The sequence below is a fragment of the Vipera berus genome (assembly GCF_964194415.1).
Source record: "Vipera berus genome assembly, chromosome: 7".
Taxonomy (NCBI): Eukaryota; Metazoa; Chordata; class Lepidosauria; order Squamata; family Viperidae; genus Vipera; species Vipera berus.
Genome location: NC_138209.1, coordinates 11,698,099 through 11,723,302, shown reverse-complemented (window position 1 = coordinate 11,723,302; position 25,204 = coordinate 11,698,099). Strand labels below are relative to the sequence as shown.

At 48.5% G+C, this 25,204-nt stretch overlaps 1 protein-coding gene across 1 annotated transcript; it reads left to right on the top strand.

Annotated features, from left to right (window-relative positions):
* Window positions 1-10,199: 10,199 nt before the first annotated feature.
* Window positions 10,200-24,950, top strand: NKX6-1 (NK6 homeobox 1; the record flags this gene model as incomplete). The annotated part of the gene is made up of 3 exons (XM_081332133.1): window positions 10,200-10,902; window positions 13,322-13,494; window positions 24,436-24,950. 3 exons carry the CDS (start codon window positions 10,200-10,202, stop codon window positions 24,691-24,693), a joined length of 1,134 nt encoding a protein of 377 aa, XP_081188259.1. The 3' UTR covers window positions 24,694-24,950.
* Window positions 24,951-25,204: the final 254 nt, after the last annotated feature.

Here is a 25,204-nt window from a genome sequence, read left to right as displayed (position 1 = left end):
TCAGAATTACCTAAGGAGGCTTGTAGTCACTCTGTCGCTCCATTTGATTTCGCTTTTGCAAGACTTACCTTGCTCCGCAAGACCATAATGATCTTTTATTTACTTACTTAACTTATTTTCGGATTACAGTGCCCATTGGCCACCCCTATCCATTCGACCGTGCTATCGGGTGGACGATGGGATGAGTAGTCCGGTTCCTCCCCGTAATCCCAAAGCTGAGAAGATCCACCCGCGCAAATTCTCGCGGCTTAATTTCTAGGAAAAGAATTTCTGAAAGTGACCTTTCATAAAAAGGAACGCGAGAGGTTACACCTTCCCGGCTCTCCCAATGAATTCCTTTGTCTGGAGTGGATTGACTCGCCGCCCTTTAAAGGCTGATTCCTACGTGTTGTTTGTCCCCTTTCTCTAAACCCGCTGACTGCGCCTTTTTTATCCCCACGGGGGGAAAAAATGCCGCGCTCTGTGCCCGAGGCGAAGCGGGAACTGTTATCCGCATGGAACCAACTAGCAAATTGCACGTGTGAACGCAGCTCGAAATATTTGATTGATACCGTTCTTTTTCAAACCCAAACGCTTCCCCCTCGCCATTCTTTTAAGGAGATTTTTGTCAGGATGTCGAGGATAATGATGGTTCAGCCAAGTCCATCTCTGAGCTTGCTTCCCAGTATTCAGTCAAATACAAAGCGGGAGCATTCGAACGACCTGCCAAGCACGGATGCTTTCGATGTTGGCTAGTTATACAAATATAATAAACTATACAAATATAATAAACTATAACTATAAACTAGTTCCTTGGTGGTTTCGCGTTTTAAGCCCAGCTGGTTCGGTTACTTTCTATTCAATATATTGCGAGAACCCAGAATTAATTCGCAAGCAAACAGGACTTAAATATGTAAATTAAAGAAAGAAGGGCTTGACTTGACTAACCGGTATTAATAAACACCAGCCCGTCTTTCTCACGATTGCTACCGACAGACGACAAAGTGTCGCGGGTCTGCAACACGAAACTCAACGAAATAGGCCGAAAACCCTTTGACGGGCGTCTTTCGGCCCCTTCTTGACGTCCCTCTGGTATCACTTTCCACGTGTGTGTGTTTTTAACCAGGCAAGTCTAGGCGAGAACTTCAATGAGAGCGAGCAAACAACGATTGCTCTCTATGGGTGGCCGCCTCTTGTCAATATTTATTTTTATTTATTTATTTTTTATTTTAATTCCATTTATATCCCGCCCTTCTCCGAAGACTCAGGGCGGCTTACAAGCTTAGCAGTAGCCTTCATTCTATGTATATGCCTGCTTATTAGGGCTTTCACACACCCCCCAAGCGGCATTATTACAAAGTCAGCTTAATTGCCCCCAACAATCTGGATCCTCATTTTACCTACCTCGGAAGGATGGAAGGCTGAGTCAACCTTGAGCCTGGTGGGATGCGAACCTGCACTAATTGCAGGCAGCTGGTGTTACTTAAGGAGGCATTAGCCCACTGCTCCACCAAGGCTCTATTAATAGGGGCGTCTGTTCCTTGCTAGGGTCCCCATTCCCTGTTTTCTTTACCCGCGTCAGGATCGTTGGGGTGTGTGTGTTCCCCATCCGGGGTGGGGGGGGGAAATCTGCCCACTCAGATGCTTTCAAACCGAGGCCTCCAGGCAGGAGAGTGTGTTTGTGAACAAAGCGGGTTAAACAGTCGAGGGCTTTGCGCATTGGGGGAAATCCAGTTTTAATTTATTTGCGTACCTCCTAATTCAAGGATTAACCCAAAGCTTTGAAACGAAGTGTGGCTTTATGAGAACGTCCTATAGTTTGTAGGAATGAATCAGTTCCCAAATCTAGAATGGTTTCCCACTTCCTAACCTAGCCTACAACTGGGCATTTCCTGGTGGTGTCCTTTTCAAATATCCCCTTCCTTCCACAGCCACCCGCTGTAAGGGGAACTGCACCTTCACTAGAGTTGTGCTGTTGTTTTGGTATGTGGGAGCAACAGTGCAAATGCAGGCCGGCCGACTTACACACGCACAAACACATACACACACACATCCTGCAAGCTGACGGGGAAACCTAAATCCCCCCCCTCCGAGGAACGGTTCTGACACCACACGTGGCCTGCATGGGTTTCCGAAAGTTTTTGTCACTCTGCTTGGATTCACTTCTTTGGAAGATTGTCCAGTTTTCCACCTTGGAAATCAAAGGCCGGCTCCAGGGTGGTGTTGTTAGGTTTTCTTTCCCACACCGATTTGCCTGCACGTATCCTGGATCTGCAGCCTAACAGGCTTATCGTCCCACGGGGCTCGCATCGTTGAAATGGTAGGGGGGGGGGAGATGACTGCGGGGATTCCCAAGAATTGGGGATTTCCGTGGATTTCTCAACCTGGTCTGGCCTTTCTTAGTGGTCTTCCATCCATCCATCCAAGGCCCGTTTAGCGATGCCTTTAGAACCGCGGTTCGGGAGAAGGAAAAAAAAAACAAATAGACCCAACATTCTAAACCAGGGGTCTTCAAACTTGGCCCTTTTATGACTTGTGGACTTCAACTCCCAGAATTCCTCAGCCAGGCATGCTGGCTGAGGAATTCTGGGAGTTGAAGTCCACAAGACATAAAAGGGCCAAGTTTGACGACCCCTGTTCTAAACTGTAAACTAGACTTAGCTTAGCCAAGGGTTTTACGCAAACAAACGCGGCCTCGTTCTCCCCCCCCCCGCCCCACCACTCCCCTCTCTCTTTTAGCAGCTTTTACGTCATGTTTTCAGACTCCGGGTTGCAAACCTCCTCCCCCTCGGAAGCAAATTCATTTCCCCCTCGCCGATTAAAATGCTAATCGGTTGCCTTGGCGTGCAAACGGCCAGCCGCCCCCTTGGAAAAACCCGCCGGGCCATGCCCAGCTGCTAGCAGCACCCTCGGCTGCTTCCCGCTCTTTCCATTGCCAGGCCCGGCTCCGTAAGAAAGAGCGCGTCGATACAACTGAAGCGGGCCGGACCCGTATCATTTCGGGGCTTTATTTTAATTTTTTTTATTTTTTATTTTAATCCCATTTATATCCCGCCCTTCTCCGAAGACTCAGGGCGGCTTACAATTTAAGCACAAACCAATGTGCTTAGCAATAGCCTTCATTCTATGTATATGCCTGCTTATTAGGGCTTTTGCCCCCCCCCCCCAAGCGGCATTATGCCTTGGTGGAGCAGTGGGCTAATGCCTCCTTAAGTAACACCAGCTGCCTGCAATTAGTGCAGGTTCGAGTCCCACCAGGCTCAAGTTTGACTCAGCCTTCCATCCTTCCGAGGTAGGTAAAATGAGGACCCAGATTGTTGGGGGCAATAAGCTGACTTTGTAATAATGCCGCTTGGGGGTGTGTGTGAAAGGCCTAATAAGCAGGCATATACATAGAATGAAGGCTACTGCTAAGCTTGTAAGCCGCCCTGAGTCTTCGGAGAAGGGCGGGATATAAATGGAATTAAAATAAATAAATAAATAAATAAATTATTACAAAGTCAGCTTATTGCCCCCAACAATCTGAGGTGTCGGGTCGGTGACGAAACGTTGGAAGGGGCGGACCAGCCTTTCCTTCGGGGCCAAGAAAGGAAGATTATTTTTTTTCTCTAAGAAGCCCTTCGAAGCCGCCGAGACTTTGGAGGTCGAGGCGCGGCCAGCCTTCTGAACTGGGCTCCCTTTGACACCGCCCCCCCCCCGCATTATTAATTAGGAAGCCGACGATATTAAGAATCAGGATGGACCGACTGCAAATAGTAGTAGGAGAATCACAGTCTCCTGGCCTCTAGGGGTCTCTTTCGCTTGCACAATGCCCATCATCCGAGACAGAGTCGGAGTGTGTGTGTGCGTGGGGGCACTTATAGTCCAATATATCTTGAGGGGTGGAAGGTTGGAATCAGAGTGCGGTTTATCCGCGGGGAGGGGGAGGGCCAGGATGTTCTATTGAGTCAGTTTTCAGAAATAATTCAAAGCAAGGTTCCGAACACGGAGAAGGAAGGAAGGAAGGAAGGAAGGAAGGAAGGAAGGAAGGAAGGAAGGAAGGAAGGAAAATAGGGGGCGGAGCGTTGTATAGCAGTCCGAGCCCTATTCTGTGGTCCTAAACTGCTTCTAATAAGGTAAAACTGCCCGAGTGCGCAACCCCTCTAAGCACTGAGAAAATTGCTGCGGCCTCTGTTGGAATCCAGAGCGTTCCCCCCCCACTTTTCTCTGCTGGGGGTGTTTGAATAAAAGGTTGCGATGAAAGCGCCTTGGGATCGAAGCAGAGAGCGGACGCGAACGGTATCCAGAAGCGTCTCCCCGGACTATCAGAAGAGTGTCAGAAGCTGCCTAAGGGATCAAAATCCTAATTTTGTGCCTGCGCGCTCCTGCCGCCGTTTCCTTCCGGGAAGAGGCATCTAGGAGAAGGTTCGCGGTCCCGCAGGTTAGCAACCCGTCTGCCGCGGGCTGCTTTGCACCGGCCCAAGAGATCCCGAAGCCTCAAGAAGAGCGCTGCTTCCTCGATTCCTGGCTAGATCGGCGAAAGCGTCGAAATGCCGCGGAGACAGCCGCGTCCGTGCACCCGATCTTCGCCCCACCAAGCCCCCTTAGCGTGTGGATAAGTTGCCTAACTTAATTCTGCTGGACCTTTTTTTATTTTTAAAAAAGCAGATATTCCACAGGTTTCTTTGTCTTATGGCGTGGGGTGCAGCAGTAAAAAGGATGCTCCTCTCGAAATTATTTATTTATTTATTTTATTTAATCCCATTTATATCCCGCCCTTCTCCGAAGACTCAGGGCGGCTTACAATCTAAGAAGCACAAATCAATGTACTTAGCAATAGCCTTCATTCTATGCATATGCCTGCTTATTAGGGCTTTTGCCCCCCCCCCAAGCGGCATTATTACAAAGTCAGCTTATTGCCCCCAACAATCTGGGTCCTCATTTATTATGTCTGCTTACCTTGCGATCCCAAGCAACAAATGCCAAATTAGGGCAGTTTTAGATTGCGATCTCAGGACGACATTTCCACCGTTTAACTTAACCCCGGTTCCTTGAACTCAATTTAGTAGATTTGCGCGGCAGGACGGACTTCTTAACTAAGCAGGTGGACTGATTCCACCCAACGTGCCAGGCTAAAAGGTGGTTGGCTGTGTTCACACAATGCATTTAACTCCGAATGTGTGAAGACAATGGCTGGGTTCTTCCCATTGCTTTGTTACGAGCGTGCAGTGGAAGACGACAATCTGTCGACACCGGAAAAAAGATGTTTGGATGAGAAGAGTTACCGTGGCTTTGTTCATTCAACACACTAAACAAGCACAGTTTGTTTAACCACCAAGATTTACTAAATACCAAACTATGGTAAGCCACAAACAAGCACAGTATGATTTATATTTCCGGGTTTCCCTCAGTTTAATTCAGGTGCTGTCCAGATATACTGCCTGGAATTACAATTCCCAGAACTCTTAGCGGCCAGTGTAGACTTCGGGACTTGTAGTCCATTGATACCCAGAGATGATTGAATTTAGATGATTGTGTTGCAGAAGGACCCCAAATGAGGAGGAGACAGAGAACCCCAAACTTTAACAGAAAAGTCAGATGAATGAAATTGGGGTAAATAAATTTACCTGACCAGCTTAGGAAAAGGTCTTAGGGCAGATATTTTAAAGGAATACTTGTCCTTTTTAGTGTATTTAACCATTTGTGGGTGACACATACAAATGGGACTGCTTAGTTATATTTTCTCCGTTTTCTCTCTACAGGGCATTATTCCTTCAACCAAGGCCAAGGGAAACCAAGGCCCAGCTTCAATGAGTCTATGGGGAAAGCACCGTCTCCAAGGGATGACCCCAATGTATTAAACCTAATGTGTCTAAAGGGCCTGGAAGGCTTGATTGGAGACTATCCGAGGAGTGCCACATTTCTATCCAAAGTGTTGCACGAACCCAGTCCCAGTATTTAGGGTTCAGAGTTACAACCAGGAGCAGAATAATGGATTAATTGAGCAATTTCACGGTTCAGTGAACCACCGGTATGTCATCATCATCGCACCAACCCTACCAACCACAGTTCAAAAACAGGTTGAGAAATCACTTTCTTTGGCAAAGAGAGAAAGAGAAAGAAACAAAAGAAGCATCTTCGGTGAATCAAGAGGCAGGTTTATTAATTTATTTAATAAGAGTTTCTAGCGGGAGCAAAGACGTCTCCCTGCCTCCCTCCCGAAATCCGTAGTACAAAAACAGCCTAAAGGACGCGCCTCTGAAATGGCACCCCCGACCCCATTAGACTTCTTTCTTTCTTTCTTTCTTTCTTTCTTTCTTTCTTTCTTTCTTTCTTTCTTTCTTTCTTTCTTTCTTTCTTTCTTTCTTTCTTTCTTTCTCTTTCTTTCTTTTTCTTTCTTTTTCTTTTTCTTTCTTTTTCTTTCTTTCTTTCTTTCTTTTTTACGGGTACATTGTATTAATTTAATGCAAGTTTCAGTACATTGCTTTGATGTGTAGGTGAGATGATGAAAAGCCCCTGTACTGACGTTCTATTGTTAAAGAAGTTTAAAGCATCGGAAATAAAAAGAGAAAGGTCCAAATGCTATCAGTGCTCTGTTGTCTAACGCTGTTTGATAACGGCGATTCACTTTCCCTAACAATGATACACGATCAAGCTCATGCATATCCAGCAACGAACTGTAAGAGCGGCCAGTCTCTCGGGATGCCCGGTGTCCCCCTTCTTCTCGGCCTCAGCGCTTGCAAAGCCTCCGGAGCCTGCTTGCATTTGTAGACCGCTGATTACCCAAAGCCGCCGCTCGTTCGGCCCCGGGGCAGGAGGCGGGGGGAGGGGGAGGGCTACTGTTATGCAGACCGAGCCCTGCCCTCCCTTGGGGGGCATCTTCGCTCCGCGGATTCTAGAAACGGGCGGCGAAAGCTGTTTCGGGAAAGATGCCCGTGCCCAGCTAACCCGGAATGTTCCCCCTTTAGGAGCGAGGTCTCTCTCTCTCTCTCTCTCTCTCTCTCTCTCTCTCTCTCTCTCTCTCTCTCTCTCTCTCTCTCTCTCTCTCTCTCTCCCCCCCCCCCTTGGCGTTTCGATCTGAAAAGCAAACTTCGTTGCGGCTGTTTCGAATCTCCCAATTCTGCCTTTCGAAGGGAATCGGAGGGTTGCGAGAATAGGGAAAGAAGGGGGAGAGAGAGAGAGAGAGAGAAGAGAAAGGAGAGAGAAGAGGAGAGAGAGGGAGAGAGAGAGAGAGAGGGAGAGAGAGGAGAGAAAAGAAGGGGGAGAGAAAGGAGAGGAGAGAGAGTAGAGAGAAGGGGAGAGAGGGAGAGAGAGGAGAGAAAGAGAGGAGAGGAGAGAGAGGGAGGAGAGAGGTAGAGGGAGGAGAGAAAAGAAGGGGGGAGAGAGAGGAGAGGGGAGAGAGCAAGAGAGGGGAGAGGGGAGGAGAGAGGGAGAGGAGAGAGAGAGAGTTTGTGTGTGTGGGGGGGAGAGACATGGATGGTGCAGGCAAGGTTTGGCTTAATCAAAGCAAAAGCTTAATAAAATCTCGGCTTTGCAACAGGCCCCCCCCAAACGTTTGCAGGCGGATGCCCGGGACTGGCTACGCTTAATGTGGAGCGCAAAGCCGCCTCGTTGGGACCGAAGGACGTAACGCACCCTTAGGCTTGGAACGAGCAAGGGCGAAACGGCCGAGACGAGACCGGGAGGTCCGGGCAGAAAGCCTGGCGGTGGGAGGAACAGCTTCACCCACCCCACCCCACACACACCCCCACCCTGGCCGGCGCGCAGGGCAGCCCAGGCGCGGGAGGGCCCGTCGGGCGTCTCTCAAAGTTTAGGAACAGCAGCGCGTCCCCTCGCTTCCATTTTCCCCGAGCGCCTCCGAAGGATGTTCAGAGGCAGCCTTCGCCCCACCGCTATCCCCGAGGCGGCACATCTTGGTTTGCAAAAGGTGGCTGGGTTGGGGAGGATGGGACCTGGAACCCGAGATTAGTCCTATTAACCTGGCCGGCGACTTTGGGATCTGATTGGCTGAAAGGGAAGGAGAAAAAAAAAAACAGAAACGGAGGGGGGGGGAAGAAAAAGAAAAACAACCCTTTTTACGAGCGACTCCGATTTCGGTTTTCAGGGCGAATCCTTCGATTTCGGGGCCGTCCCCTTCCCAGCTCTCCCTCCCTTCCTCCCTCCCTCCCTCCCTCCCGCTCCGGCTTGGCGCGCTCCATATGCAAATGAGGGGCTTTGGCCGGTCCCGCCCCTTCGCTCTAAGGGAGGGGGCAGGCGGAGGTGCCGGCTGGGCTTCGGAGTCGCCGCCTCTTTCTTCTCGTTCCACGTTTCTCCCCCCCCCCCACCGAAAAAGCCAGGCCAATAGGAGGCTGGGGCCCGGCTCCGTCCCACCCACTGCTGTTGATTGACACCTCTCCAAAGTTCTCTCCCACTCCACCCGCCGTCCACCCTCCCCTCCCCACCCCCCCTCCCCTCCCCCGATAGCCAAAGGAGACGGGAGGTGTGTGTGTGTGTGTGTGTGTGTGCGCGCGCGGGCGGGCGGGCGGGGGGGGGGCGATTGAAAATGTTTTATTACCTCTGAGTGGTTGTTTGGGATCTGTCAGAGGAAGGAGAGCCGCGGAAAGAGCGCGCCGCGGAGGCAAAGACCAGCCTGGCCGGCCGCTAAGGAAACGGGCGGAAAAGGTGAGCGGCGCGACTCAAAAAAAAAGAAAGAAAGAAAGAAAAAAAGAGAGAGAGAGAGAGAGAGAGAGAGCGGGAAAGGAAAACCGGGATCTCCCCGACCAGCCGCAGAGGGAGCGCCCAGCCCTCCTGGCCTGCGTTTAGGGAGGGGGGTGGGGGTGGAAAAAAAACAGAAGGGAAAAAGGGCAGAAATTCCTCTACATGTCCGAAGATCGGGAGGATTTTCTCTGCAGGCAACCCACAAAGCCTGAAGCCCGGCTGAAGGAAGAGACGGCGGCGGCGCTTTCTCCCTGGGGATCACGCGATCGCGTCCGGAGAGAGCGCGGGAGGATCTCCCAGAGGCCGACCAGGGTCTCTCCAGCGGCCGAGAAGGGAACCAGAGCCGAGCGGAGCCTCTTCCTTCGTCCGGCCGGCCGCGGCTCGGAGCCTTCGACGGGGCTGATTTCCGCGCTCCGCCCGCCAGCCAGCCTCACTCTTCCCGCGCCGAGTGAATGCCGTTTTCCTTGCCCGGGAGCCTGGCTCTGGTGTCCGTTTGCTTCCCGCACCGAGCGGCCGGCCGGGGAACGGGCTGACCGAGCCGCCCTTCGCCCGGAAAGGAGCCAGAGACGAGCCCGAGAGAAGGAAGCCACAGGACGGACTTGGCTCTTCCCACCATCCCTTAATCCCGCCGGCAGGTCTTCGCCCTCCGCCCGTCGCCGCCGGCAGCTCCTCCCAGGGACGGCTGGAAGTTCCGATCCCTCAACGAAAGTTTCCCGCTCCTCCGCTGCCCGCCTTCTATGAGGGCGCCGGTCAAAGTTTGGAGGAGTTTTTTTCCCCCCGATTTATTTTTTTTTTGGGGGGGGGAGATTTACCGGGAACGGTGCCTCTCCCCGGGATCACCAGAAGGGACCCCCCCCCTTCTTCAAAGGGAGCCCCTGAGCTCGGCTGTCCGGACAGCTCCCCGTCCGATCTAAGCGAGCCCCTCCCAGCCCCGATCCTCGCTTCTTCCGAATCAAGGGACGCTTCCAGGGCATCCCTGCGCCAGAAGAGGCCGACCTCGCTTCTCTTGCCCTGCGCGGACCGTCTCCGCTTCAACCCTCTGCTCCTCCTGAACGCAGCCTTCCCGAAGTTCTCCCGGCGTCGCTTTTCCCACGTTCCTTGAACTCCTCGCTCCGGGCAGGCCTTTTATCTTCCGACGCCTCTGCTTCAGCCTAGTAAGGGAGAAGCTGGGAGCGCTCTCTCTCTCTCTCTCTTCCCCCGCACCCGCCAAGCTTGGACAGGGAATATCACTTTCCCTTTCAATGCTGGCCTCCTGACTCCGGTTAGTCGCCCTCTCTCTCTGTTTCAGCAGCTCAGCCTCTCCCCCCTCCCCCCAATAGCAAGAGCAGGCTCCCCGCAGTTGACTCCCACCCCACTTTCCTATCTCTCTCCCCTCCCCCCCGTCCCCGGCCATCTCTGCCCTTTGGGGAGGGGGCTCTTCCCTTCGCCCCTAGACCCCGGTCCGCGGGAGACGGCTTCCCCTCCCCGTCCAAAGAAAGCTCCGCGGCTTCAGCAGAGGAACAGCCCGTCGGCGTCAGCGCCCTGCCCGGCCGTCCGACCTGGGGATGCTGGCGGTGGGGCCGATGGATGGCACCTCCCGGCCGAGCGCCTTCCTGCTCAGCAGCCCGCCGCTGGCCGCCCTGCACAGCATGGCCGAGATGAAGACGCCGCTCTATTCGGCTGCAGCCGCCGCCGCCGCCGCCTACCAGCTGCCACCGCCGGCCGCCGTCTCCGCCGCCGCCAGCGGACCTTCCTCCCTCTCCTCCTCCTCCTCCTCCTCTTCCTCGGCTCCGTCCTCGTCGTCGTCTTCCTCCTCCTCGGCCTCCGCCTCGCCTTCCCCTCCGTTGGGTTCGCCGACGCCCACCGGCCTGAAGCTCCACGGCGCGGGGGCTCTGTCGGCGCTGGGGTCGCCCCCGCAGCACCACTCGGCCGCCACCCCGCACGGCATCAACGATATCTTGAGCCGGCCGTCCATGCCGCCTCTCGCCGCCGCCTCCTCCTCCTCCTCCTCCTCCTCTTCGTCCTCCGCCTCGCCGGCCGCCGGGCTCCTGGCGGGCCTGCCCCGCTTCAGCAGCCTCAGTCCACCGCCTCCGCCTCCGCCTCCGCCGCCGGGCCTCTACTTCAGCCCCAGCGCCGCCGCCGCCGCCGTGGCCGCCGTGGGGAGGTACCCCAAGCCTCTGGCCGAACTGCCCGGCAGGACGCCCATCTTTTGGCCGGGGGTCATGCAGAGCCCTCCGTGGAGGGACGCCCGCCTCGCCTGCTCGCCCCGTAAGTATCGCCTCCTCCATCTGGGAGCTCCAGCGCGGCCCGCGGCCCCGCCGCCTCCCGCGCTCCCGGGCCTCCAAGCCTGGGCGCCTTCCGGACGGGAGAGGCTCAAGGGCCGCCGCCGCCTCCTGGCCGGAGAAGCTGGCATCCCTGAGGGCTCGGATAGAGGAAGGCTGAGTCGCTTTAACCGGCTCTTCTTTCGCTCCCTTCTTGCCTATTTCTACGTCCTTCCCCACCCCAAGGCCGATATTCATGACTTGCGCTGCCCCAATTCTGCTGGGAAGGAGGAGGCAAATTCCGGGGCCCCACTTTTGTTGTTGTCATTGGACAGTCCACCCCCCCCCCCCACACACACACATCTGTCCAGCTGTGCCTTCCCTACCAAATCCTTTCCCTGGGCCGGAGAACCTGACCTGGATAGGGAGGCAGCGAGGCTCTCTCTCTCTCCCCCTCCCCCCCCCCCGCCCTGCCACACACTCCTTTTCCGAACCCAATAGAGGACTGGTGCCCTCCAGCTGCTTTTGGACCACAACTCCCACAATTCCTTGCCCTGGGCGGCCTGGGGCTAAAGGGAGTTCCCTGCCCCACCGCTGGGGGGAGGCACCCGCTTTGCACTCTCCCCGAGATGAAAACGGGCCTGTCTAGGGAGCCCAGGCCGACAATCCAGGGCTGGCATTCGTTCGAGAGCTTTTGCCCTTTGACCTGCTGCTCTCTCCGGATGGGTTGCCTTACTAAGGCGGGGTTGGGTGGGGGTGGGGTGTGAATGGGAGTTGTAGTCCCAGCCATCCTAAGTGATGGGAATAGGCTCTGCTTTGAAGCCACTCAGTGTGCCCCAATTCTGCAGTGTGGCTAACCTCGCGAAAGAAAGATCCACTCCGCGTCACGCATCCACACGTGACAGCGACTGGGGGACAAGGCGCTGCAAGGAATCGCTTCCTTCAGACGTCTTTTAAAGTAGGGGCGCTGCAGCAACCGCGAGACCCGAAAGCCCCCCCCCTCCCCTCGCATCGCCCCTCTTACTTTTTCCCCTTGAACCGGACTCCTGGGGTTGATGCTTTAGCTCGTTGCCTTTGCAACGGAGCTGCTCCCTCGATTCTTGCGGCTTCTGGGCCAACCCTTCCCCGGAGGAGGCCGGCCCAACTTCCCTTCTCGCCTTAATGCTCAGCCCGGCTCCTTTCCTCTCGCTTAAAAGAGCGAGTCAAGCTCCACGAGGGAAAAAGTAATAATAATCAAGCGGTCCTCCGTTCCTGTCGATTGGCTTGCACGATCTTGGGACGCCGCTCTCCCTTTTTTTTCACCCCCGAAAACAGATCCAATGGGGGCGACGCCCTGAACCCGGTAGCCCGTCCCTTCCGCGGGAGACCCGCTCGGAAGCCAGTTCTTTTGAAACTGGTGGGGTTCCTTCTTGAGCGAACTTGGTTCCGGGGGCTTGCTAAGAAGGCTGCCGTGGCGCTTTTGTTCTCGCTTTTCTTTTTATTTTTTTAAAAAAATCTTTTTTTTGGGGGGGGGAAAGCAGTTGAAGGAGGAAAAGAGACCCCCCCAACCCCATTGGAATATCTTTTTTGCCCTCTTCAGGCGAAATAACCTTCAATACTAACTGAAATTTAGACATCTGTTTCAACTGAGATGCCAAGTGTTTGTATTTGAAATAATGGATCTAGTTCTTTGTTTGATAACATTTGCCCTCTAAGGGAAAATGCCGGTCTTTAATGTAGAAAGACCATTATCTAGACTAGACCATTATGCCATCCCTTCCCTTCCCTTCCCTTCCCTTCCCTTCCCTTCCCTTCCCTTCCCTTCCCTTCCCTTCCCTTCCCTTCCCTTCCCTTCCCTTCCCTTCCCTTCCCTTCCCTTCCCTTCCCTTCCCTCTTTCCTTGCTTCTCTGCCTTCGTTCGCTGCCTAAATCATCTTAATCTAGCTGTGTTTATTTATTTTTAAAACTCCAGCTTCTCAAACCCTAAATGTCCAAAAAAAAGAAGAAGAAAGAAATAAAAGAAATAAAAATCAGGAAGTTTCTGGTAGCACTTTTTCCGACTAACAATTCTTACCAACTCGTTATTCGGAAAAAAAAGTGTTCGGGACACCTTCTGGGTTTTTGTAGTTGTTGTTGTTTTGCCCCCCCCCCAAGTCGAGACTAGAACGAACCGGCTCTGTTCCTGCAACGGAGGGAAGCCGAAACCCCGTCCCTGCCGTTTTGCAAACGGCGCCGGTTGCTTCAATTTCCGAGTGCTGAAATTTCCCTTTTCCCCCGTTGTGCAAACGGAGCGCTGGGCGGAACACACGATTTTCTTAGCCTTTTGGGAGATTCTGTGCGAAAACAACCCCTTCGGTTATCTCCGAGCGTCTGCAGTGTCCCTCACGTGGCATCTTCCCCTTTTCTTGTTCACTTTTCCAACCCCCCCACCCCACCCCACCCCTCTAGATCAAGGCTCCATTTTGCTGGATAAGGACGGCAAAAGGAAGCACACGAGGCCCACCTTCTCCGGCCAGCAGATCTTTGCTTTGGAAAAGACTTTTGAGCAAACCAAGTACTTAGCTGGGCCGGAGAGAGCGAGGCTCGCCTATTCGCTGGGAATGACGGAGAGCCAAGTCAAGGTGAGAGCGGCGGCGGCGGCGGCGGCGGGCGGGGGAAAAGACACGGTCCCGATTCAGACGACGGCGCTCGTTCGCCCGGGGGAAGGGAGCTTCAGGTCGTTCACAGACGGGGCCGATGGGCGCCCCTTTAGAGTTTAGTCCTGGGCAAAAACAAAACAAAACAAAACAAAACCCCGAATGGGAACCACGCTCTTCCCGGATCTGGTGGGTTTATTTTTTTTTATTTATTTATAATCCCATTTATATCCCGCCCTTCTCCGAAGACTCAGGGCGGCTTACAATCTAAAGCACAAATCAAATGTGCTTAGCAATAGCCTTCATTCTATGTATATGCCTGCTTATTAGGGCTTTCGCCCCCCCCCAAGCGGCATTATTACAAAGTCAGCTTAATTGCCCCCAACAATCTGGGTCCTCATTTTACCTACCTCGGAAGGATGGAAGGCTGAGTCAACCTTGAGCCTGGTGGGATGCGAACCTGCACTTGTGATCAAGAAAATGGAAAGTCCAGCTCATGACTTCGTGTTCAAAGACCCCTTAGGCAAAATAAGCCAGGTTCGTGGCAGGAACTTGGTCTGTTCAGCTCTTCCTGTTTCTAACTGGACAGTCTCGAAATGAATGGGAAAGGGGATACATATTTTCGCCTCTTAAAAAGAGTCCCACCACCCCACAAGCACAGCCCGTTCCTCCTGCCCAGGTTTTAATCGAAGGGATTCAATCGTTGTTAAGAAGGAAGGGCTTGATAAATAGCTTTATGGGGTCTGTTTTGATGAACTACTAGGACAGGTGGGTTCAAAAGAGCTGGCCTGTTAATTAAAAGACTAAAAGACTAGTTAAAGGAAGGTCGGAGGCATTCACTAGCCTAATTGTCAAGTAAAGAGGGTAGGAGGAGATTAGGGCAGCTTTTAAAAAAAACAAAACAAAAACACCACGCTAAAAATAAGTTCTAGAAAGGTATCTGGCTGTGTAAATTGGAACTACTTTGCATTTTGCAGCACCAATTAGGAGCAGGTGTGAATGAGTGAGCCTCAAATCCTGTGCACCCACACACCTAGGGCAATCCTAAGATCTAGGCCTTTTAAAAAGTTGAAAAGCTCCAGCTTTTCATTTAAGTCCTCTGCCCAGCATTCCCAGACTGTATTCGCTTTCTTTCTCTTTCTCTGTTGGCCCCATTGAAGTCGACTCAGAACTGGAAGAAGACAGGGAAGCCTAAATAACATTTGAGACTGTATTTTAACTGATCCTTGGAGTGTCTGGAATGAAAAGTTCCCGTTCTATTTCAAAGGTTGGGGGGTGGGTGGGTGCGTAGCTTGGGTGGTCTCCCTTCTCCAGCCCCAAAGGTGCTTTTTCAGGAGGCAACTGGACTTTCTTGGTTTTTCTTTGAAGATGTTTTGCTTCTCATCCAAGAAGCTTCTTCAGCTCTGACGGGATGGTGGGGAATGGAAGTAGACATGGAGACTTTTGATTGCTCCCATCCAGCTCCCAACCAAGATTTGAAGGGAACTCACTTGTCTATGAACAAGGCCAACTCTGCAACTTGTATATATTAAGAGTAGTGCATTTGGCAATGTGTTAGTGCATTCAAGACCTAACTCTTCTCATTGAGTTCATTACATTAAGAATCTCAAGACATCTGATACTTTTTGGTGTAAACCTGTTGGTTCTTACACTCCTCTGGAATTCAGTAAAGCCTAAAGGTTGGTGAATTAAAATCCACCTATGCTATAGCTGAGCAAGATACCTCTACTTCCCTAAAGCTGAAGTCATAGTCAAGATAAGCAGAATCATTTTAAGATGCTCTTGGAAACCTTTATTTCTCTTGCCTTCATTGTGTAGTGGGGGAAAAATATATATCCTGCACCTCAATGCACTTCAAGTTTTCTTATTATTTCAATTGTCCACCCATACTGTTGGGATTTCACAAAAGCAGAAGTAAAGCCAATTGTCCTGTACAATATGGGCATGCATATCTCTCTCTCTCATACACACACATACACACACTGCATAGCATACATAGCATGTCTGTCACACAAATTCAGACATTTTTGGGAAGAAAATTTCCTGTTGTACTTTATATATGTGGAAATAAATCTTATCAAACTCATTACAAATTTTATTTCTGGGTGGGCATCTCCAGGACTAAAGTTTACCTTACGTTGATTCCAGCCAAGAGCAAAATCTAACTAATCATTCTTTTTCCCCAACCTCGTTTATAATTCCTTTATAGGCCTATATCTGAATATAAGTGTTCAGTATAATGGAATCGTTTCTGAGCAGACCAATATAGGTTTACACTGGAAAGCTGCAAATTAAGTCAGTTTTTCATTTATTTGGAAGGAATGATTTAAAAAAAATCTTTTAGGTAGCTCTAGGAAATAGGTGCAAATTTGAGGAAAATCAAACTTAACAAGTCCAGCTCTTTGTGTTGTTCATCTGTTGCTGCTGTTTTGTTTTTTGTTTTTAAAAAAATAGCTGATCACATACTCATTTTTCAGATAGTGTCCAGAGAGTCAATCTTTCAGGTAGAGGCATCTAGGATTGTACTCAACGTAAAAGTGCAACTGGGGTTGTTTGGGTTAGGTACTTCTGCTTGTGGGTGTTTTCCTTTTGCACGTGGGAATTCAGGAAAGCTTTGTAACTGTTTGAACAAGAGGGACCTTTTCCCTGGGTGAGAAGAGTTAAATGAAGCATAAAGGTCGATCTGATGCGGTGTTTGCTCAGTTCCTCGAATTGTTTGATTTCAGCATAAAATGAAATCTTGTCTGATGGAGCAACTGGGAAGGTTTGGAAATCTTTCCTTTCCTTCCCTTCCCTTTCTTTTCCTTTCGCAACAACAGAAAATTCTTTAGACATCCGGTGAAACCAATGAATCTTGCCATTTATTTCTGAGTATTCAAATGGATGGGGGTGGTGGTGGAGGGAAAACCTCCCTTTTACCAATTGTCACTTTATTTCAAAAGTTTATCCAGATACCCTCATTTGTCACTGTAAATATGTGGGAAAGGCTTTGAATAAATGACTGCCTTTCCCACTTATATGCCCCACCATTTAGTGCAGTGTGTTTGAGGAGGGGGAAGGGTGTTTTTTTTTAAAGGGTGCATTGTGAATCAGATGTTCATTTGAACAGAGCAGCCTGGTCCAGAATGGGAAATGAAGGATTCATATGTGTTTTGTTTTTTTAAGTCACCAAGTGGAAACAGCTACACTTTTTGTTAGGAGAAGCAAGAAACTTTAGGTTTGTCTTGTCTCTTGTTCAGCACCTTTCATCCAGCCCAGGAAAAATTTGGCACTGAGGTCATTTACGATTTCAACAGGAATTAAGCACAAGTCAGCCCCAGTTTGATGATAATCATTTTTTATAATCTTCAGGAGTGAATTTGGCTCTCCTCCACTGTCTGTTGGAAGTTTTTGTCTTTCAACAGTAAGACTGGTTTCTGTAGTTATCTTTGTTCTACGGTATATAAGAATACATTGCGGTATATAAGAATACATTGCGTGGCTTGTACCGATACATGAAAAAATGACAGCAAATTAAGCCAAAAAAGGACCTGTAAAAATAAAATGCAAAAACACAACATGTCTATTAGAAACAAAGCCTCGTTCTATCTACATGGTTTTCTGCCCCAAGTCTCCACTTCTATGTGTTTCTTCCTGACAGTAAATAAGCTTTTCCTTCCACTGGGTTTCCTCCAGAGTAAACAGCATCGCCTCTATCTTTAAGCAGCCTCAAAGTTGCACTAGACTCGGTTACATTTACTTGGATGCAGTTTATCATAAAATGAAAAACAAAGGGCTAGCTCCCTGAATTATGTTAAACCACTACTTAACCCTGAATAAATGATCCAGGCTTAAAGGAGGAAAAAAGCAAATTGCAACAAAGCACGTTATGGTTTTAGCACGGAGTATGAATGCAACCAGTATGGTGTGCAAATGTAGTCATCTAATTTCGAAGGCGTAAGGGCAAAAAAAAAAAGGAGAGTAGTAACTTGTTTGTTTCCACCCCGTTCTGCTTGTGTAGTCTCCACGCCAGCCATCTGGCACTTTTTTGACTTGCAAAAGTAGGCTTCCGCTTTCAATGGACTTACGAGGTGAGGAAGCGAGAATAAATGAATGAGGATGCAGGGAAGGAAAGCAAATCAGAGGAAGGGGAGAAAGAAGAAAGGAAGAAATAACAGGTTGTAGCAGGGAGGAAAGGAAGGAATCTAAAGGCGAATCGGTTCAGCCGCGCCTGTGCAAAAAAGTTAATCCGAGTCTGTTTGGGCTGCCGTAGTTGCCATCCTCCAAACAGTGGGGCTGCTTTAATTTCCATAACTATGTTGGGGTTAATAATGCGAGACTTTTTTGTATGTCTGCGCAGAAGGAAGATTCACTCAGCTTCCTGGGTTTTTTTTTTAAATTTTGAAGCACGCCCTTTCCCCACACTTCCCTTTTCCCTGCAAAGAAAATGCAATTTGATTCCCCTCCGTGTCAATAGCGCTGCTGAATTGTGTGCTGAAACCCAAAGCACCGAAATAAGGCGAAATTTTCTTTTAACTGGTGAGTTTTCCTCCTCCTCAACGGGAAGGGCAGGCGGATCTCTCGAGCCAGACTCTGGATGGTGTAGAAACCCAAAGCAAACGCCCTTCCCTCCCTTTTAGCGAAGGACTGCAGCCTCCAGCAACATCTACAGGATTGTAACACTGACTCACGCAATCTTGTTAAGGGGACAAAATGCCAGGAAGCGTAAGTCCAGATACAAGGGTGGGAAAACGATTGAATTTGTGAAAGGCAATTTCATCTGTTATCTGCCTGGTTCCCTGCAGGCAAGGCTCAGCTACTACCCAGTCCTTACAGCAGCGTGTACCCAACCAAATTTGCTCTCTATCTAGGTTGGCATGCCCTTCTCCTATTAAGTGTGGACGATGGGCATTGCAAGGAACCCATTTGAAAGACGCATGGGCAAGAAAGGGGCTGTTTGGCAACATGGACCCATAAGAGATGGCCTCAACTGTCTGATGTTTTGGTTGGGGAGGGGTATTTGGGAAAATGGAGGTAGCAAGTTGCAGGGAATGAATATAAGCAAATGTGGTTAAAGCCCATGTGAAGTTTTGTTCTGTGTGCTTTTGTTAACGCACAGGTCATTTGAGCTTGATCAGTTCTTCTTTAGCAAATATACTTAGGATCACAGCCAGACCCTGCATGTTGTGTATGAGATAATTTAGCCCTGTAATTCATTCTTTACTTGAGCATTAGCCTTGCTGAACACCTAACGGAAGGATTCTGTTTAGGCTGGTGATCACCAAGTCAGATGGGCCTACTTAGTGAGGGTGGAGGTGGTTCAAAAGCAGGGCGTGGTTTGAAGAAAATAATAATAATAATAATTGATTCCAGGCACAATATCTAGATGTGCTTTCTGGATTGCTGAGTGAATTTAGTAGTGGAATCTTACAATATCTGGGGCCTCAGTCACCAAAGCTTTGTGATGGTAGTTAGGATGCTCCCAGAGAAGACAATAGTGGTTGAGACGATTGTTAATACGAAGAGCAATTATATGCAACTAGTTTTAAAGTGAATCTCTGGTGATAGTACAGTAGCTTCTACTGCTCTGCTCCTATTAATGGCTCATTTGCATTTTGATAGTTGGTAGACTAGCATGATTGAAACCCAGCTGACAAATATGAATGGTTAATTGCACCCATATACCCAATTACTTGGGAGTAGGCACTTTTGAGGATAATGGGCTTAATACATTCACTGCTTTGAACCATAGCAATAAGAATAGTCAATTAAATAGGGGAGGTAAAAATAATTTTGGTGCATACAGACAATCCTACATGATGGACTGATTTAACAGCAACCTGTGGCATTAAAAGAGTGGAAATCATAGTGTTCCAATTGCATTCTTTTGGAAGTAGAAAGCTCCATTGTTTTAATAGGACTTTTGAGATTTTGGAGCTTAGTAGTAGCATGTAATTGATGGATAAATTATTTAATTCCAGGATGATGGTGCACCCCTGGAAGACCTATCCTTGGGACAGATCATCCTGGAGATAGTCTATCTAATTGGTTGCTAAGAGCAGACACCAACTTGATTATATATAAACAATTGCATATAAACAATTAAGTGTCTAATCAACAACTGATCTCAAAATACTAAACAAATTATTTCTGGATGATATTTGAATAGAAGACCACCAGGAAATTCTCATGGCTGCAAACTACACTGGAAGCTAGAAAAAAAACCTTTTCATATCATTGTCAAGAAACATATGAACACTTTGGGGCTTGATTTTATTTTTTATTGGCCCAAGTGAAAGTGAAAAAGTCATCAGAATGAATATTACATTGGAGATGAGCATATCAATGGACCATTGAAACGGCACTGTACAGCCAGGTAAACCTTAATGACACCAAAATAATGGCAGTTATGTGGTATCATCACATAGATGCCACTGAATGCACGAGGCATGACACTTGATTCCAGGACATAAATTGGCATTCACATAACACTGAGGAAAAAAAAGAGATGCAGGAATATATTGTCCATGCATGAAATAAACTTTTGCTGGATTGGAGAAACACAATTAAAATTGCAGAGCCAAATGCAGAATAACTGCTCTGGGGATATCTGTAATATACAGTAGTGCCTACCGGTATATTACCATAGGAACTAACAAGAGTTACTAAATAGTAGTAATGCAGAGTGGAATTTAGTGCAGACAGCAAATGTGTAGTAAGTCCTTTTGTGCCAGATGCACTGAGAAATGAAAACTTCAATACTTTCCCTCCTGTAATCCACTAGTTTTTGCATAGGGTAATGTTTGAAATAATAATGTCTATGTTTTTAGCAGTGCTTGGAGAAAAACGCATCATGAATGTTATAAATGCATGTGTAGTGAAAAAAAGATCTTGCAGCTACCATTGTCTTGGAAAAGACATTCTCTTTTGTGTGTGTATAAAAAAAACCTATTATCCAAAACAATTCTAAAATAATGATTCCAAACAGATCTTAAAATTGAATTTGTAATTTCTTAAACTAAGAATCTACAGAACAGTTAAATCACATCCACTCATAAACTAATCAAGGAGAGAAGCAACCTAGAACTAAGGAGAAATTTCCTGACAGTTAGAACAATTAACCAGTGGAACAACCTGCCTCCAGAGGTGGTGAATGCTCCAACACTGGAAGTTTTTAAGAAGGGACTGGACAGCCATTTGTCTGAAATGGTTTAGGCTTTCCTGCCTGAGGGGGTTGGACTAGATGTCCTCCAAGGTCCCTTCCATCTTTATATTATTATTATTATTATTATTATTATTATTATTATTATTATTATTATTATTATTATTATTATTTTATTATCAACAACAACTAGAGTTAAGCATATTTAGAAGTAGACTTATTAAATCATTGATATCTTAGGTAGAAATGATTTATTATTGGTTCTGATGGGTTTACTTTAAGCCTGGCTAAATCTGGATTCAACCCAATGTATTTAACTAAATATGTTGAAATCTCAGTAAGCAAATAAAAATATGATTAATAGCAATGGAGATAATAATGTTAACTTTTGTTCACACAAATATAAACCATATTGTTTTAAGACATCAGAAGCAATTATTTGGCTAGCCATAACATGCTGTGTTGAAATGTCTTTGGCTGATTTGTGATTTAGTATGTCCTTTAAACATAGAAGATCCGGTCATTAACTCAGCTCACATTGCTAACTTCAGAATTATTTCCAGTCTACTTGAAATGAGATGGGATTAGACTGTCCATTTTTCAGTTAAGTTGATCTGAATCATAAAGCCAGTTGGGGTGAAGAGTCTTTTTGTCTTGTATAGACTTATAAACATTTCCATGAAACATATAAAAATGTACTATCACACTAAGACTTATATGACCCTGACACACTAAGACTTATAACCGCCCTGAGTCCTTTGGGAAAGGGCGGTATATAAATGTAATAAAATAAATAAATAAATGAAGGGTATAGTTAAAAAAACACACCTCAAGATGGTGGCTACAATAATGTGGACACAGCTCAGTCTATTTTTATGACCTTCAGTTGTACAATCGCAGCTATCCTGCTAACTTTTTTACAAGTACCACTGATCACACCCATAACAACTTTTCAGTAAATTGCATTTTTGGACAGCAAACCTTTTGGAGTGCTAGTCCTACAGCTTGGAGCAAATTCTGTCAATCTCAGGGACATTAACTCTGAAATAACCAGTTTTAGAATCAAAAACTAGATTCTAGTTCTAAAACTAGTTTATACTGCGTATTAAACCCAACTACCTCCATCAAATTTATATTTACTATGCCTGGGCAGGAAAGTTAGGACTGGGAAATAGACAACGTAATTTAAAAGTAGATTTTTTTCCATGACAGTAATAGAAAAAACAATTACTTCACAATGATTCAACTATGAGAACTTCTTCAAAATTAGTACAAAGGAAGAAGACTGAGCGCTGACCAATTTTATTTATTTTTTTAAAAAAGATTTGTAGGGCAGCTCACCTTTTATAAAATTAACTCTTGAATGGCTAGCAGCGTATAAACAAATAGCAAAATACTCCAAATTAAAACCCTTCTCATATTACTAAGCACCATAACAATATCATAAAATCACACAGCCAGGGAAGAGGCTGTTACCCAAAGTAGGCACAGCTATGGAAAGTTCCTAGATCCTCACAGAGAACCAGATTTTAGAGAGGAGACATAGTTTGGACCTGTAACGATATGTAGGGATGATCTTGGCAAAGAGAGAGGTACCGATAAAAGGCAGGGAGGGGAAGCCCATAGCTGCAAAAGAAGCAGAGAGGGAAACTCAGAAAGAATCCTCCTTAAGGCAGGAAAGAGATCTGGCGGGAGAGTTGTACTTTCAGACTGGCAAGATTCTGTTAATAAATCCCTATAACAAAATAGAATTAACTCATGTTTCCCTACTTGGGAGGCTGACAGAACCCACCTTGTCCAATCTAATGGGATAGGTAGATGTCCACAGAAGGAGGCAGTCCTGAAGATAACCTGGCCCTATGCCAGGGGTAGGCAACCTTGGCTCTTTTATGACTCGTGGACTTCAACTCCCAGAATTCCTGAGCCAGCATGGCTCAGCTTGGAAACTCTCCCTTTCCCCTCAGCGTGGCTGGCTCAGGAATTCTGGGAGTTGAAGTCCACGAGTCACAAAAGAGCCAAGGTTGCCTACCCTCCCCCCCCGCCCTATGCCATGCATGCCAGCCCCTTGAACTGGCCCAGGTTTTCACTTGTCCCCCTTTGTTTAAGTGTCCTACACAGTCAGTAGGTGTACCCAAACTGGAAGACATTTTCCAGGGTGTGTTTATGGAGAGATTCTAATTCCAGGGTTTCCTCAGTCCAAATTGGAGGAGTAGGCAGCACATAGTTGCTTGCAAAGCAATCACAGCAGTGTTTTTCAAACTTGGCAAGTGGCTGGGGAATTCTGGGAAGTGAGGTCCACACACCTTAAAAGTTGCCAAGTTGGAAAAACACAGAGTTATCACATTCTTGGGATAAGCTGTGTGATTCCAGGAAAAGTTTGGGCACTTTAAGGCGTTGCGGACATGTACTACATTTGCAGTCTGCAAAGGTATGATCCGAGACCTGGTGCCTTCCTGGAGGATATGAAGACACCTTTTCAATGCAGGTACACTAATTCATGATACTATGATAATAATTTCTAAAACCAGGCTTTTTCTTTGAAGGGTGTGTGCATCAGTTTTATATACTAGCCTCCTTTTGAACCAAGTGTAGGCACATGTAATTCCTTTGAAGAATGGGCTTGACTCTTTGGTAACTTCAAATAAATATCCATGTTTTCTGGAAAGAAACAATAGAGATGGTAGCAGTTACTTCTTTCAGTTTTTCCCCCTCCTTTACTATCTAGCCTACAGTTCTACAATTTTCCAGTATTCTCCCATACCTCCAACCCCTCCTTTGTAAAGCTGTTCTTGATTCCTGGCAACTGCCTAGAGAAGTCTCTGCAGTTTCTTTGGCAAGATTTTTTTTTTAATCCCATTTATATCCCGCCCTTCTCCGAAGACTCAGGGCGGCTTACAATCTAAAGCACAAATCAATGTGCTTAGCAATAGCCTTCACTCTATGTATATGCCTGCTTATTAGGGCTTTCGCCCCCCCCCCAGCGGCATTTTTACAAAGTCAGCTTAATTGCCCCCAACAATCTGGGTCCTCATTTTACTTACCTCGGAAGGCTGAGTCAACCTTGAGCCTGGTGGGACTCGAACCTGCACTAATTGCAGGCAGCTGGTGTTACTTAAGGAGGCATTAGCCCACTGCTCCACCAAGGCTCTTTCAGATTTGCCATTGTCTTCTTCCTGGGGCTGAGTAACAGAGACTGGCCCAAGGTCACCCGGCTGCTTTTATGCCTAAAGCAGGACTAGAACTCATGGTCTCCCAGTTTCTAGCCTGGTGCGTTTAAATGGTCTTATCATATTCATCTACAAATAATTGTGTATTAATGATGTCTTGAGTTTTTACATCAACTAGAATAAGTTTTTTTCTTCCAAACTTGGCAACTTTTAAAATGTGTGGACTTCAACTCCCAGAATTCCCCCCACCCCAAATGCTGGCTGGGGGCTTCTGGAAGTTGAAGCCCACCCACCTTGATGTTACCAGGTTTGAAAATCCCTGCTTCTTCTGGAAGGGTGTGAAAAATGCCCACCTGCTCCTCTCGGTTAGCACGGAGTGCGAATCCTCCCAAAGCGGAGAGGCTGTGCATCTCCTTGAAAACCCACCTTGTAGTTACCGGCCTTGCGAATCCGAGAGGAGGAAGCGGCCGATTCGGATCCACTCCTCCGAACGGGCTAGCCGGGAGTCTAGCGGGAGCTCTCGAGCGTAAAACGCGGCTCAAGACAGCAGGCCCGCCGCCGCCCGTCCGGCTCTCCTTCACCGGCCTTCCTCTCTCTCTCTCTCTCTCCTCCTTCCAGGTCTGGTTCCAGAACCGACGGACCAAGTGGCGGAAGAAGCACGCGGCCGAGATGGCGACCGCCAAGAAGAAGCAGGACTCGGAGACGGAGCGGCTGAAAGGCGCCTCGGAGAACGAGGACGAGGACGACGACTACAACCGGCCCCTGGACCCCAACTCGGACGACGAGAAGATCACGCAGCTGCTCAAGAAGCACAAGACGGGCGGGCCCAGCGCCGGCCTGCTGCTCCACGCCTCAGAGAACGAGGCCTCCTCCTAGGCGGCGCGGGAAAAAAAAAACGCCGCGCGGCCGCCAAAAGACGAGCTGAGAGCCCCGCCGAGGCCGCGCTCCACAGACCCAGTTGCTTTTTCCGGCCAGGGAAAGAAGGAAGAGGGCGGCGGGCGGGCGGCCCCTCAGAGCTGCTCCTGCCCGGGTGGGGTTCTTGGGGAAGTTTGCGGCGGGGCAGCCTCGTCAGACAGGCCCGGGGCCCAGCGCCGCCCGGCCTTTCCCGCCAAAAGGGACCCGGTAGAAGCCCAGCTGCGGCAGCGGCGCCTCTTTATTGTAAATAGAAGCTTTATTCACGGACTTCGTTCACACAGTGAATATTTCAACCTAATATCTTAACTCCCCGGCTAGTTCGCAGCCGGAGCGTCGGCGGTCGAGAGATTCGCGCCGTTGAGTCGGCTTGTTTTATCGCCGCCGCCGCCGCCTCCTCCTCCTCCGCTCCTCAAACTCTTCTCCTTCGGCTTTGATGCGTGGAGTTTTGCGGCGGCTTCTTTCTCGTAGTAGC